Source organism: Microtus oregoni, unplaced genomic scaffold (assembly GCF_018167655.1).
Source record: "Microtus oregoni isolate MIOR12 unplaced genomic scaffold, Mior012 000046F_ref0000063, whole genome shotgun sequence".
Taxonomy (NCBI): Eukaryota; Metazoa; Chordata; class Mammalia; order Rodentia; family Cricetidae; genus Microtus; species Microtus oregoni.
The window spans coordinates 4,551,791-4,568,896 of NW_024543220.1; the positions used below are offsets into that span (position 1 = coordinate 4,551,791).

The 17,106-nt window shown below is 36.8% G+C and overlaps 1 protein-coding gene across 1 annotated transcript; it reads left to right on the forward strand.

Moving 5' to 3' along the window:
- The first annotated feature begins 14,340 nt into the window (after positions 1–14,340).
- On the forward strand, positions 14,341–15,285 carry LOC121435522 (olfactory receptor 2A1/2A42-like). The gene has a single exon (XM_041634919.1). The coding sequence runs from the start codon at positions 14,341–14,343 to the stop codon at positions 15,283–15,285; it is 945 nt and encodes a 314-aa protein (XP_041490853.1).
- Positions 15,286–17,106: the final 1,821 nt, after the last annotated feature.

The following is a 17,106-nucleotide window of genomic DNA, read 5'->3' on the forward strand; positions in this document are numbered from 1 at the left end:
CTTTCTACCCTGTCTTGAAATTAGTCTATCATGCATTTAAAAGAAATAAAGAAAAATATTATTTAGATTATTTTCATATCAGTGAAATAAAGCCATTTCTTTCCTCAAATAAATCAGAGATATTTTCTGTTGTTTGAAAGGAAAGCATATTTTATTCCAAAGCTTGCTTAAAGGGGATTTTATTTGTCAAGATCTGATCGATACACTTTAGACCCAGCTTTAGAAGTGTTCTTTGGGGGTCAAAATCTTGTCATGCCAAAATGCAAAGTCAAGGAACAAGCTATAGTATTTAAAAACAGGTCATTTAAAATTCAAAGCACAATTTTTTTCTAATAATATTTTGCTTTCCTGTAGAAATATCTGTTCATGAGAAGGAGTTATTACCTGATGGTTGAAGAACACGAAATTACAGCAAGAAGACCTAATCAGAGATCATTATTGGTAAAGCTATTGATAATCAATCACCAAACCCATCTCTGCATCCTGCAGACATCCATCCACCAAGTAGCTAGCATCCTTGTGTTACCTGGTCCCTCAGTTCCCTTCTGGAAGTCATTTTACATACGCTGCTGAACGCTGCCTTCAGGCCTGATGTTTATTCTCCATACCCATCTCCTCCATCATTTTTTTAATCGTTCTCCAAACTCATATGTCATGAAACTGACCACATTTCGGCTCACTGATTTGGCCAACTTCTTTGGCCCTGCTTCTGGGAGACTGCATCCAGCAACAGTGGCCTTTGAGAAGTCCCTAAACTCCAGTCTCACCTTTCCTTAAGCTGTCTTGTTTCCACTTCTGGGTGGGTTGTTATTCTCATCAGTTGTGAGTATATTTTTGAAATATTCTCTCTCTCTCTCTCTCTCTCTCTCTCTCTCTCAGAAGGCAACCCTTCTCTCATGCCAACTTCTTCAGGTAACATTCCTAATGTCACCCTGTGTAATGATGACAGTTAAACAAGATGAAACAAACTTGGTGTTATTATTTCTCACGCTGTTTATGGAAAGGTAACTAAACCTTAGGTTATTTTGAGCTCATAACAGCTCTGATAAACGTTAGCATGCCAAACTATATTGAATGTCAACAAGACTTCTTAGGGAAATTATGATTTTAAAAAAAGCCAAGTTCCTCAATTTAGCATGCAAATAATGTATAGAATATTTTATCACTAATTTGACAATGGAGGTAATTGTCAAATGTCAGATAAAGGGACTTTTCAATTTATAAGCATTTTTCACTGCCTACTTGTAAAGAATATGTGCATCCTTTTATTTTTAGAACTCTGTAGACCAGGCTGACCTTGAACTTGAGATTGCCTGCCTATGCCTCCGAAGTGCTGGAATTAAAAGTACGTGCCACCATGCCAGCTAAAGAATATGAGTGTTCTTGATGAAGAAGTCAGCTACTGTTTTTAAGTTTGAATAGAAAATTATTTTTATGAATTTCAACTATGGTATGTATTGTGAATAAAAATGATTTAATTAATAACGAAATGAGAGTCCTATCCAATTTTCATTTTAGGCTCTTTTATGAAAAAGAAACGTAGAAGGAATGATCTGATCAGATAATGCATAGGAAATTTTTTCTGTGAGTGTTTGCATGTAGATGCCTGCCGTGCCCAGCTTCCAAACCCTGGAGAGCTTATCTGTTGTTGGGCTGATAAAACACAAAATTCCTTATTGTCTATGGATTGCAATGGAAAGATTCTTGTGGTAAATTAATGATTCTGACAATGGCTTGGTGAACCAGTTGTCAAATTAACAAATGTTAGTTTGTTTCTATTTTTCAAGACAATAATACACATTTTGTACAGATATAGTTGCATACATTTTATTTATATATCTAGATAAATACATATGCTACCATAAATAATTATTAGATATTGTTTCTACAAACCCTTTCCTTCTCACTAGCTCACAACACTCCAGATTGTATTCAAGCATCTAAACTTTAAATTGAACTTAGTAAGTAAATACCCAGAATTACTCTTGTAGATCAAAAATAATGTTAATAATGAAAAGTTGCCATTTCATAATTTCCTTTTGGTAAACCTATGAAAGCAGTCTCTATCTAGTTAGTATACAAATATTTATAGTAGCAATCATAACTTCTACCAAAGCAATTAGAATTCCTTTCTAAGGCTGTTCTCATTTTGAGAGCTCTTTTTGAAAATCAGCAATTCCCCTACAGATTTGTTAATATAAAGGCAGAAACAATCAGTGTTTCATGCTTATTTTATATATGTGGATTGTCGAGTTTTTGGCTGCCTCATGGTCAGGGGTTCTAAATAAATAATCATTGGTGACACATTTTTCTTCTAAAAACTGAATGTCAGACTAGTTATTTTGCTTAAAGATAATTTAGTTTTTGTAAGCATTTACTTATTAATGTTAATTAATTAAGTTCCTAGTGGAGGTTCTTAATATTATTCCAAGTCTAAGACAAATAAACAATAGTTGTGTCCAAAATATCTGTGAATGACCGAGGCGTGGTAGAATGTCAAAAGCTTGACACCTATATTTGAAACAGTTGTGTCTCAGTTCTCTGCATCTCTCTGTCATAGTGAAATGGAGGAAAATCAGACAATGGTCACAGAGTTTGTCCTGCTTGGATTCTGCCTTGGCCCAAAGATTCACCGAATGCTTTTTGCATCTTTCTCCCTATTCTATGCCATTACCCTGGTGGGGAATGGGGTCATCCTTGGAATAATCTGTTGAGACTCCAGACTCCACAGCCCCATGTACTTCTTCCTCTCCCATCTGGCCATCGTTGACATTGCCTATGCCTGCAACACCGTGCCCCAGATGCTAGTCAACCTGCTAGATCCATTCAAACCTATTTCCTTTGCTGGATGCATGACACAGACCTTTCTCTTTTTGGCCTTTGCACACAACTCATTTTTTCTGTACCTGATGAATAGAACACATCCTCGTTCTACAGGTTCAAAAAATATATAAATGAGTTGTCTTACTGACACAAGGTTTTATCAAACATGACTATTTTCCAATTGAATTGATGTGGAATTATATAATGCTATTACATAATAATTATGATTGTGGTATTATTATTATGTTATTATATTATAACTCATTTTCTAGGCCCCAAAAGTTACATGCCATCAAACCTTGAAGGTAATTAGATATCTTCACAAACTGCACAAGATTTAGAAGCAAAACAAGCTATACCCAGAGAAAACCCCTCACACACTAGTCCATTTTGCAACTGCACTTGCCTAGTTCAAGAAACACTCTAAGATATGTAGTTACTGTGCTTTGTGAGACCACAAACTTATATATTAAACTATTGACTTATATTAAAGTCTTAACTTGTTTGCTGAGTGAAGGAGCAGCATTTATTAAAAAAAGAAGAACTACAAGAGGAAGAAGGGGAGAATATATTTTTAAAGACCATAGACGCTGAAGTCACTGAAGCTTCCTTTATAGATTGAAGATTCAACTGGATCAATGATAGCTAGCAAAGGGGTAAATGTGAGCATTGTCTCCTTGAAAAAAGCTGTAAAGTGAAAATTACCTTAAACTGGGTAGTACAATATTCTCTATAACTGTCCAATGATGAATGTGATCTATATCTGTTGCAGACTTTCCTATTAAAGATTTCCCCGGAATCTTTCCATCAGTTCTTCAGCTTCTATTGGTTCAGATTCTGGTCACTGCCCTTCAAGATCATCTCCTCTTCTGTGAGAAGCTTTGCAGGACATATTTGGTACCTAGCTGGTTCTGCAAATTCTTTAAAAACTAGAGACCAGCATTCAGTACCGAATTATTTTAGATGGGTTTTGAATGAGTTGTCTATGAAATCATTTAATGTATATATGCACCTGTAGTCTCATGTCTGCTTGTATATACTCTTGAATACACATATATATGCATGAGTCATGTATACACATGTGTATATGTTTGTGTGTGTGCATTCATGTGGAGTGCAGAGATAGACTATGGGTATCTTCTACTGATATCCCCCTCAGTTTTTGATACAGGATCTTTTTACTGAGTCTGATGCTTGCTATCTGACTGGCTAGCCAGCCAGCTCCCAGGATCCACTTGTCTCTCTCTCTGCAGCACTGGTATTACTGGTCTGTGCTTTCATGTCTGATTTTGGGGAGAGAGGAACTAAGGATGTGAACTCAAGCATTCATACTTATATAGGAAATAGTTAACACAGAGAACCACATCTCTAGTCCTTGAAATCATTGCTTTACTTTGCCATATCATACTCTTGTCTCTAGTCTTTCTCAATGGCACCATGAGGGTAAAATATTAGAAATTATTTTTAATGTATGTGTTTTTCATTTGGATATTTAGGCTATATCAAAGAATAGAGAAAAGCATGGTTATTCTCCCATTCTTGTGCTTACACACCCAACATTCCACCATTGATACTGGATATATGAAAACTTTCCCCGGAAACCAAGCAATCCCTTTTCTGGTGACACTCAAATGCATGTCCTCCAACTGAACTCCAAGTAGCTCATATTCGATAGTGTCAGATCTCATGAGTTAATGGCTCTTTCTCACAAGACTGCACCACTTCAGCTGGCAATGAAAAGCTCCAGTTATGATCTCCGTTTCTGATTGTTTGGGTATAATTCAGGAATCCAATTTCATATACACTACAGCGTCAGGAGTTGCTCAAAGTTATTTGGATTATATCTCCTTTAGGAAAACATGACCCACATTAAATGTAAAAGGGCTGGGTGATGAAGCCTTGTGTTGATAGTTATTGCCAGGCACATTGTAAAAAGGAGGACTTTAACATCAGCAGCTGAGAAAAATAAGCCCCATCATGAGTGCTGCCACTTTTATTCCCAAGATCTATGCATTCCAAATAAACACGTGACATTTGGAAAAGGAGTCATCCAGGACACACAGTTCAGACTGCACCAGCACTCCCCGCCCAGGACACTTCTGTCATGCTGCCCTGAAAATACACCCTCCCACATCTTAGTTGTTCTTCCCACTCTAGGGAAAAGCTCCTTTGCAAATTTCTCTAATGATGGTTTTCTTTGAGTACTGGTCACACCCTCCTGCTTTAGTTAGGATCTATATGTATTATTTTCAGCTAGTTCTGGAGGTGCTTTAAACAAAAGAGTTTTGAATGACCATGACCATTAAAACCAAATAGTGTTAGGACATCAATATTTTTATTTCAATTAATACTGACTGTGCTGTTAGCTTTCTCCATTTCTAAACTTATGCAACATTCTTATTCCTTAAAATAGTAAATACTTATCTAGAAATTTTGTGGCTACTTCCTTCAAATTGAATTATTTCCTCCTGGAATGGGTGCCCTCTTGACTGGAGTGTAAAGTAAATTGACTAAACTCAGGAAGAAAACAACTCACAAATCTCAAGATGGTCCTGAAATTTAGAAGATACATAACACCCCTCTCCAGAGTTGCACAGTAGCAACCACTGCTATAGATTGAGACTTATTGTCCAGCTACACAGCCTGCAAGTCAAGTAAACAATTTCAGAAATACAGCTTTCACCCACTGTCGAGGCAGGCTCTTCAGAGGTGAGGCTGCCCTTTAGTCATCTGCACTCTTTTAAGAAACCCTCTATTTGGGTCTGGCTTACCTCACTCAGGATAGTGTTTTCTATTTCCATCCATTTGTATGCAAAATTCAAGAAGTCCTTGTTTCTTACTGCTGAGTAGTACTCTAACATGTATATATTCCATACTTTCTTCATCCATTCTTCCATTGAAGGGCATCTAGGTTGTTTCCAGGTTCTGGCTATCACAAACAATGCTGCTATGAACATCGTAGAGCATATACTTTTGTTGTATGATAAGGCCTCTCTTGGGTATATTCCCAAGAGTGGTATTGCTGGGTCCAGGGGTAAGTTGATCCCGAATTTCCTGAAAAACAGCCATACTGCTTTCCAAAGTGGTTGCACAAGTTTGCATTCCCACCAGCAATGGATGAGTGTACCCCTTTCTCCACATCCTCTCCAACAAAGGCTATCATTGGTGTTTTTTATTTTAGCCATTCTGACAGGTGTAAGATGGTATCTTAAAGTTGTCTTGATTTGAATTTCCCTGGTCGCTAAGGAAGTTGAGCATGACCTTAAGTGTCTTTTGGCCATTTGAAGTTCTTCTGTTGAGAATTCTCTGTTCAGCTCAATGCCCCATTTTATAATTGGGTTGGTTAGCCTTTTACGGTCTAGTTTCTTGAGATCTTTATATATTTTGGAGATCAGACCTTTGTCAGTTGCGGGGTTGGTGAAGATCTTCTCCCAGTTAGTGGGTTGCCTTTGTGTCTTAGCGACAGTGTCCTTTGCTTTACAGAAGCTTCTCAGTCTCAGGAGGTCCCATTTATTCAATGAGGTCCTTAATGTCTGTGCTCCTGGGGTTGTACGTAAGAAGTGGTCTCCTGTGCCCATGTGTTGTAGAGTACTTTCCACTTTCTCTTCTATCAGGTTTAGTGTGTTCAGACTGATATTGAGGTCTTTAATCCATTTGGACTTGAGTTTTGTGCATGGTGATAGATATGGATCTATTTTCATTCTTCTACAGGTTGACATCCAGTTTTGCCAGCACAATTTGTTGAAGATGCTCTCTTTTTTCCATTGTATACTTTTAGCTCCTTTATCGAAAAAAAAAAAAAAGAAACACTCTAAAATTCACTGGTCCAATAAGCTAGGCTTGGGTGGGTCTGTTTTGTTGGTCTGTCATCTGTGCTCTCTCTGGGCAAATGAATGTTTGGTTACATCTCCCAGAGAAAGCCAACACAGGATAAATGCTATCTCAGTTTACTTTAAAGAGAATATAGACAATCTGAGTGACAGTGATAGCTATTGGTGCTATGTCCTTCAGGATACTTTTTAAGTTTTTGTTTTTGTTGTATTTGTAAATGTAAAACTTAATTACTATCCTCTAATATTTCAGGTTTATATCCTCAAATATATATAAATATAAATTTATCATATTGTAATGTTTTCTATAAGACCTAGTTCACACAGATTTTCAGGCTACTTCATAAAGGCAATTTTCTGACTTCTATGTGATTAAAAATAATATGAATATTTATGAACATTTGTTTCAGTTAAACTTTGTTTCCTTGACATTCTAATTCCATGTGTTTATATTTTTCATGTGTTTATGTTTCACAGTGACAGCTTGTTGAATCAGATATTTTCCTGGTTTGTACACTAGAAAAGGTGTGATGTTGGTGTTATGTTTCCCAAACGTCCCTTTTTTGTCATTAGGAAATTGAATGTTTACCTTGACCTGACTCGAATATTCAGTCTTTTTCACTGGAATGACTTTTTGTTTGTTTGCTTGCTTGCTTGCTGGATTCTGTTTTTGTGTTTTCAAGACAGGGTTTCTCTGTATAGCTTGGTTGTTCTGGAGCTTGCTCTGTAGATCATGTTGATCTAGAGCTGGCAAAGATCTGCCTGCCTCTGCCTCCCAAGGGCTTGGATTAAACATGTTGCCACCAATGTCTGGCTCTAGAATGACTCTTTATAACTGGGTTGTTTATATAATGAAGATTTCTTGGGTTATCACAGGAGATGTATTTACATTACTTGAATATTTCCTGGATAAAAAAGAGGAGATAAAATGTTTGTAGAGTATCCTCTACACACAGTGTCTTTTCATATAAGAAATTATTGTATGGTTTTCCTTTTCTAAAAAAAAAGCAGTTTTTTCCCATCTTATTAGATGCTGTAAAAGCTTTCAACAAAATTTAACATCCCTTCATGATAAAGGTCTTGAAGAGAGTAGGGATACAAGAAACATACAAAAACATAATAAAGGCAATATACAGCAAGCCAGCCAAAAACATTAAGCAAAATGGAGAAAACTTAATGTGATCCCACTAAAATCAGGAACAAGACAATGTTTTCCATTCTCTCCATATCTATTCAATATAGTACTTGAGGTTCTAGTTAGAGCAATAAGACAACAAAAGGAGATTGAGGGGATGCAAGTCAGAAAAGAAAAGTCAGTTCTCATTATTTGCTAATTATATGATAGTTTACAGAAGTGACTCCAAAAATTCTATCAAGGAACTTCTACAACTCATAGACAGCTTCAGTAATGTAACATGATACAAAACTAACTCAAAAAAAAAATCAGTAACCATTCTTTATAAAGGTGATAAATGGGCTGAGAAAGAAATCAGAAAAGTGTCACCCTTCACAACAGCCACAAATAACATAAAATATCTTGGAGTAACTCTAACGAAACAAGTGAAAGACCTGTATGAAAAGAACTTTAAATATCTGAAGAAAGAAATTGAAGAAGACAACAGAAAATGGAAAGACCTCCCATGTTCTTGGGTAGATAGAATTAACAAAGTAAAAATTACAGTTTTACCAAAAGCAACCTACACATTCAATGCAATGCTCATCAGATTCCCAGCAAAATTCTTCACAGACCTCAGAAGAACAATACTTACCTTCCTATGAAAATCAAAAAATCCAGGACATCCAAAACAATCCTGTACAATAAAAGAACTTCTGGAGGCATCACAATCCCTGATTTCAAGCTCTACTACAGAGATACAGTACTAAAAACAGCCTGGTACTGGCATAAAACCAGACAGAGGACTAATGGAGCCGAATCAAAGACCCAGATATCAATCCACACCCCTGTGCATATAAAGGAAATTATAAAATGAAAAAAAGAAAGCATATTTAACAAATGGATAATAACTGGATATCAACATGTAGAAGAATGAAAAAACATCCATATCTATCACCATGCACAAAACTAAAGTTCAAATGGACCAAGACCTCAACATAAAACCAGCCATACTGAACCTCATAGAAGAGAAAGTAGGAAGAACACTTAGTTGAATGCATTGACACAGGAGGCCACTTCCTAAATATAACCTCAATAGCACAGACACTGTGAGAAACGGTTAATAAATGGGACCTCCTGAAACTAAAAAGCTTCTGAATAACAAAGGACATGGTCAACAAGACAAAATGGCAGCCTACAGAATGGGAAAAGATCTTCACCAACCCCACAATGGACAGAAGGCTAATCTCCAAAATATACAAAGAACTCAAGAAATTGGTTATCAAAAGAATAAATAATCCAACAAAAAAATGAGGTAGAGACCTAAACAGAGAACTAGCAATAGATACATTTAAAATGACTGAAAGACACTTAAGAAAATGCTCAACATTCTTAGCCATCAGAGAAATGTAAATAAAAACAACTCCATCATACACCTGTAAGAATGGACAAGATCAAAAACACTGCTGACAGCTTATGCTGGAGAGGATGTGGGGTAAACGGAGCACTCATCCACTGCTAGTGAGAGTGTAAACTGGTACAGCCACTTCTGAAATCAGTGTGGTGATTTCTCAAAAAATTAAGAAACAACCTACCTCAAGACACAGCAACACCACTTTTAGGCATATACCCAAAGGATGCTCAATCATACAACAAGGACATATGTTCAACTATGTTCATAGCAGCATTGTTTGTCATAATCAGAACCTGGAAACAACCTAAATGCCCCTTGACCAAAAAATGGATAAAGAAGATATGGTATATTTACACAATGAAGTACTACACAGTGGAAAAAATAATGATATCTTGAAATTTGTGTGCAAATGGATGGATTTAGAAAACATATTGAGTGAGGTAACCCAGACCAGAAAGACAAATATCATATGTACTCACTCATAAGTGGCTTTTAGACAAAAAAGCAAAGAAAAACCAGCTTACAATTCACAATCCCAGAGAAACAGACAACAAAGAGGACCCTAAGAGAAACATACATAGATCTAATCTACATGTGAAGTAGAAAAAGACACTATCTTCTAAGTAAATTCGAGCCATTGGGATCATGGAAGAGGGCAGGAGAGGAGAGGGAAGGAAAAGAAAAGAGAGGAGAAAGATACATATCTCAATAAAAACAAATAAAAAATAATAAAACAACAGTGTTTTTTCTCATCATGGATACATACTCATGACAGAGAGGGCCATGACCTGAGAAGTTGGTAAAGATGTGAGAATATCCCTTCGGTTTAAGCTTTAACTCCAGAAGATCAGGATCATCCTGTAATTAGCTCACTGGGTTCTAAAGTTCAGTATGGCTTCAACTATAATTCTTATTTCTTCAATTCCCAATATCAGAAAAAATGTAAATAAAATGAAATGGCATCGTGTATCTCATAAGGGAAACCATGTTTAGGGGCTCCTATCTTCCTAGGAAGAGATAGTCTCAAAGGACGTAAATGAAACCTTCCAAGCAATGGCCTCCATTTGTGGTTCCTGCCATAGAAGGTACTGCCTTAAACGAGGTAGCCCAAATTATCTAGTATACTTTACCCATCCTTGAACCCTCCACTATTTCTTATAAACTCTCTAAACGCCTTTCACAATACCTCCCTACCTTGGAGTTTTAGAGTTTTTCTTCCTCCAAACTCCAGCCAAAGCAAGTTAACTTGAAGACTCGAAGCCAGCAGCTCCTCCAATGGTCCATCTTCTTGGCAGGCTTACCAGAATCCCATGGAGAAAGGGTACAATGGTGATGTGGGATTACCCTTTGTATGTTGTGAATATCATTGGTGACTAAAGAAACTACGTTGGACCTATAGCAAGGCAGAATTTAGCTAAATGGGGGAAACTAAATAGAATGCTGGGAGAAGGAGGGTAGAGTCAGAAAGCAGTGATTTAGCCTTACTGGAACTTTTCCCTGTAAGCCACAGCCACATGGAGATACACAGATTACTAGAAATGGGTTAAAGATATAAGTGTTAGCCAATAAGAAGCTAGAGCTAATGCGCCAAACAGAGATTTAATTAATACAGTTTCTGTGTGATTATTTTTGATCTGAGTTGCTGGGCAGCAGGGAAATGAACAAGCAGCCTTACTACCACACTATGGAAAGCATAAGATCAAATACTGAGAAGTACTTAGGGACTCTAAAAAGAGTTGTAGTCTCAGAGGTATGCTTGGTGGTTTTGTTTCCTAATTGTATGCTGGGGACAAGAACGAAAAATAGAAAAAGCAAAATTGCCTTGTTGCTTCTTTCAGCAGAGATAGGCATACAGGATATTTCATGTAATAACCCTACCTGTGACCCCCCTAAGGGCTGCTAACTAGGTTGGACCCTGAGGGAATACCATCTCCTTTCCTGAGGATATGACTGCATTTCAGTCAGAGAGGTTTCTGCAGCTCCAGAGAAGATCTGAGGAGACAGGATCTGTGCTACCTTCTAACTATTTACCCTTGAAATGCTGCAGTTAATGTTCAGATAAGAAGGTTGCCTGGCCTCACTCCCTAAATCCTCCCAGATGGTGAAAGCTTCTAGGCTTTGGTTTGCTATCATTTGTTATTACCACTCTTTATTAATTTGGAAGAGAAATTATTCTCACAATGGATACCTCATTTACATGCTCGATATTCATAGTTTATATGTGAGCAATTCTAACACTGTAAGTTTGGAAAAATATGTGAAGTGATGTTCTGACTTAATAGAAAAATAGAATAAGTGACAAAATGATGCTCCATTTCAGGAAAAATAATATATACTGGATATTTCATAAAGTTTTCATTTAATCCTTGTCACACCTGTCAAAATACATGCTAAACTTACAAAAAGGTATTTATTCCAATGGAATATGAGGCCAAACTAAGGGCAAGTCTATGTCCTATACATACCTCTCTTTGTACATCGTTTCAAGGATGTGTTTAGACATCTAGAATGCACTAAACAAGTAAGTACATGGTAGAATTTCTGTAGCCTACAGAAAGTACTTTGGGTGAATGTGGAAAGGAACATACTTGTCTCTGATCATGTAGCAAAGTGAGAGAAGAAAGAAATGTCAAAAAGCTCTAAGTTTTCGCTTAGAAGGTTTTGATGTTTAAAACTTGCCTTTATATGAATCTCTTTGTACTGAAGATAATTTTGCAATGAAGTCTTCACAATACTGGGTCCATCAGCCTGCTCTACTTTGTAATCCTGTAGTATTTGGTGCATAAGATACCACTCCATAGACTCATGCTAAGATGGCCTGACAATGTCTCTAAAACAGTGTGAGAAAGAAAACTAATTCATTTTCAATTCTTTTTCATCACCTACAAGTAACCAGGCTTCTTTTTGAGCTGCATAGCTGACAAACAGCAGGGAGTCATATTACACCTCTGTCTGGCCAGTGTGCTATTACAGAGGAGAGGCAGATGTCACAAGATGACTTTTAACTCGAGAAAAGTTTAGCAACTTCTGAATGTTGAAATCACATATTCATAGATTTATGTACATCACAATTCCTGAAAATTACATTTGCACTTGAAATATGTATCAGTGCAAATTCCTTTCAGACATCTTGATAATTAGCTTCCATTGATTTTTATTAATATTAGATATCAAATAGCTATCAAATAATAATATAAAAGAAATAAATATTAAATTCAACTCTCCAACACATTTCAAGACCTTTAGTTTATCTTAACAAATGTTAAAGGTCATAGTTTAACACAGACACAAGAAATAAGTTTTGATATGTTGGAGGATTTATTTCCTATTAAAAGAAAAACATGACTTAGCATAATTTTTAGAGACTATATCTTAAAGAAACAATATACACTAAGACAATAAAAGTTAGTTGTTTGTTCTTTTTAATGTATTTGTCATTTAACAAATATCTGGGACACAAAATAGGCAAATATTCAAACTGCTATAGAATAAATTAAGGCTGAAACAATAGTACTAACAAGATGATAATGCATCTGACATTTCTATCTTCCAATATCTGGGGCTTTAAGATAGTCTGATATTTTTCTATGTCCTATCTATTTAATAATTAAATTTAGACCATCTTTCACCCTAAAAATTTTAATACTAACCTAATGGTCAATCATACTGTCATGCTTGGGACTTTAAAATATATAAATTATTTAGATTATTTTCAGTCAATGGAAGTTGGCTGTGTATCAATAATGCTTTTATGAAGGTAAGGACAGCATCTGTTTTCATTTGTAAGGGAACTACTTCATTGCAAGGTATGGTATTAAAGGGTTGTATTGGTTTAGAGTGTGATCTTTCCTTCTATAACCTAGCTTTGGAAATTTTCTTCAGGGAAACTGGTTTCAAACTCTATTGAAGTCCAAGTACACAGAGCATGAGCTATAATATCTAAATATCCTTTATTTAACATTCAAGATGTGACTGTAATACAAGCAGATAATCACATGTTCCTTTTTTGTATTATCACCTTTTCAAGAAAAGGGATTTACACCCACAGCCTGTAAATAACATTAAATGACAGCTAGAAGAGTTCTTCAGGAATCCTTCCAGGTAAGGTGATCAATGAATAGTCACCCACCCATCCACGTGGAGTGCAGACATTTATCCTCGCTCTTCCTGGTTCCCTTGTCTCCCTCTTCTGAAGGTCATTTTGCATGAACTTCCAAATGTTGCCTCATAGACATGGTGCCTACACTCCACATCCATATCCTCCCTTATTTTTTAACCTTCCTCCAGACAGATATTTCATGAAAGTAACTCCATTTGAGCTCACAGTTTGATCCAATTCACCAGCTGTGCCTCTGGGAGATTACATCCAAAAAAATTGTAATGACCTTTTGGTGATGCAGTTGACAAATTACCAAGCATTGATTGTGCTCAATTACCAAAACTGTGATACACATTTTGTATGTATGTGTGTATGTGTGTGCATGTGTATATGTGTGAGTGGTTTAGAAAAATAAAAACACAGACATATATAATTCCATATAGAAATATAATTAGATTTTATTTCTCCTACCAACTTTGTCCTCAGCATTGCAAGGCTGTGCATGTGATAAACTTTAGCTTCTGCTCCTTAAGGCATCCAATTATCCTTGGCCATCAAACACAGCTTCGATACTCCAGTCACAAGTTAAACACTAATAAATAACAATTTAAACTTTACATCAGCAATCTGATTTCTGCCAACACAATCTACATTCTCTATGTTTTTCTTGACACTAGTCTCCTAAAAGTCCCAGTATTCTCTTATGACCCAGTAACTCACTAGCAAAGTGGCACACAGGAGACTCTGAAGCTCTAGTTGTGATATCTTTGTACATACAGGCATGGTAGATCTTAATTGCAGTAGTGCCAAGGTTCTGGGTCAGTACTGCTGACATATTTCCCTTCTGAACACTGAATAACAACAGCAAAGCTTGAGGAGATGGACAGACAACTTAACTATTTGAGAAGTAATACTTTATTAATTAATTTACTGGAATAAGTTTCTAAAAGTGTATTTTAAAAGTATTCCACATGAAAAATACTGATGAAATTAAAATATAAAACTGATGTTTTAATATGATTCCATCTCCTAGTACTCTCTATCTCACCTTCATAGAGAAATGGAAGAAAATCAGACAATGGTCACAGAGTTCATCCTGCTCGGATTCTGTCTTGGTACAAGGATTCACCTAGTACTTTTTGGATTGTTCTTGCTCTGCTACACCTTTACACTGTTGGGGAATGGAGTTATCCTTGGATTAATTTACCTAGAATTCAGGCTGCACACTCCTATGTACTTCTTCCTTGCTAATCTGGCCTTGGTTGACATCGCCTATGCCTGTAACACAGTGCCCCAGACACTAGTCAACCTATTGGATCCAGACAAGCCAATCTCCTTTGCTGGATGCATTATACAGACATATCTCTTCATGGCATTTGCTGTCACAGAATGTCTTCTCCTTGTGGTGATGTCCCATGACCGGTACATGGCCATTTGTTACCCCCTACACTATACTGTCATCATGAACTGGAGAGTGTGTACTATCCTGGCTGTTGCTTCCTGGATATTTAGCTTTCTCCTGGCTCTGGTCCATTTAGTCCTCATCCTGAGGTTGCCCTTCTGTGGACCTCATGAAATCAATCACTTCTTCTGTGAAACACTGTCTGTCCTCAGACTGGCCTGTGCTGATATAACACTAAACAAAATCATTATTTTCACTGCTTCTGTATTCATTTTAGTGGGGCCACTATGCTTTGTACTGGTTTCCTACACTCGAATTCTGATGGCCATTCTGAGGATCCAGTCAAAAGGGGGCTCAAGAAAGGCCTTCTCCACCTGCTCCTCCCACCTCTGTGTGCTCGGGCTCTACTTTGGCAGCGCTATCATCATGTATGTGGCCCCTAAGTCCCAGAACCCCAAGACAGAACAGAAGATTCCTTTCCTATTTTACAGTTTTTTCAGCCCCATGCTGAACCCGCTAATCTACAGTCTGAGAAACACTGAGGTCAAGGGTGCTCTCAGGAGGGCACTGGGTAAAGAAACACATTCCCAGTTGTTGATGTGATGTTTGAACCACAAGCTACAGTAGTTTGCTCCAATATAAGTCTCCAATTGTTAACTAAATACAGAAACACCTATAATGTCTTCTTTTCTGTGACTGATGATAAGGACACATCCTCCTTCTTATTTGCATGTTGATGCAAGGTTTTATCAGACATGATTAATTTCCAATTGAATTTGATGTGGAATTATATAATGTTATTATATAAAATTCATCATTGTTGTGGTGGTAGTAGTATAATGATAAGTATTATTATTACTATTATTATTATTATATTGTAATTCATTTTCCAGGTCCAAAAAGTTACATGCCATCAAGTCTTGAAAGTAATTACATATTTTCACAAACTGCACGCAATTTCAAAGCAAAAGAAGCTATACCCAAAGAAAGCCCATCACACACTGGTCCATTCTGTAACTGCACTTGCCTAGTCCAGGAAACACTCTAGGATATGTAGTTGCTTGTGCTTTGTGAGACTACTAACTTATATATTAAAACTATTGACTCATATTAGGGTCTTAACTTGTTTGCTGAGTGAAGGAACAGAATTTAAGAAAGCAACTGCAAGAGGAAGAAGAGAGAGTATACTTTTAAAGAACATAGACAGTGAAGTCACTGAAACTTAGTTTATACATTGGGGATACGACTGGATCATCGGTAGCTAGTGAAAAGATAAATGTGAGCATTGTCTCCTTAAATAAGCGGAAAGTGAGAATCAGATTCAACTGTTTGGGTAATGCAATATTCCTCTACAGCTGTACAATGATGGATGTGATTATATCTGTTGCTGACTTTTCTATGCATGGTTTCCCAGCATCTTTCCATAAGTTCTTCTAATTCTATTAGTCCAGATGCTGGTCACTGTCCTACAAGACCATCTCACCCTCCATGAGAAATTTTGTGGGATAGATTTAGTACCTAGCTGACTCTGCAGCTCAGTTAAAATCTAGAGACTAGCATTCAGTCACCATATATTTAATGTAGTTTCTCTATGAGTTATCTATAAAATCCTTTAGTGTAAATTAACATGTTTTAACCTGTTTACGTGTGTATACGCCTAAATATACATATATATGCATGTGTCACATATACACATGTGAGCACGTTTGTTTGTGTGCATTTGTGTGATGTGTGTGTCTGTGTGTTGGCCAGAGATCAACTTTGCTTCTTATCCTCTAATGATGTCCCCTTCAGTTTTTGATACAGAATATCTACTAAACCTGATGCCTGCTGTGTTGATTGGCTAACAAGCCAGGTCCAAGACTCTTTTCTACCTCTGCAGGACTGGGGTTACTGTGTGTGCTTCCATGACTGTTTTATTGTGGGTACTGAGGATCTGAACTCAAGTGTTCATGCTTATGTTTCAAGCACTTAACAAAGAGAGCCATATCTCTAGTTGCTGAAATCCTTTTCAGTTTGTTCTGAGATATAATGTACTCTTTTCTTCAGTCTTTCTAAATACTGCAATGAAAGCAAATATTAGAAGTATTTTTTAAAAAAATATATAAGTGTTTTCCATTTGGAGACAGACACACTGAAGCTTTATTGGTAGGCCACGACCTCAAGGTGATGCACAGATTAATGGAGATGGGTTATCTTGAGTTCAAAATTTGAGTCTAAGGATGTGTTGCTTTGGAAAAGAGGTTCTTCTTTTGTTTTCACAGAGCATGAGAACCTGTGGATTGCATCCAGACTAATAGGGTTTGATGGACCGAGACCCCTGAAAGGTTGCTGTGAATGCCTCCCACAATATTGTGCCCAATAAATAGCAGGAAGCAATTTGGAGAAACTACTCCCAGATTCCCAAACATTTATTGTTTGTGA

Excerpts from the sequence above, each read along its gene's own strand:
- LOC121435522 (XM_041634919.1), top strand. The coding sequence starts at position 14,341 with ATGGAAGAAAATCAGACAATGGTCACAGAGTTCATCCTGCTCGGATTC.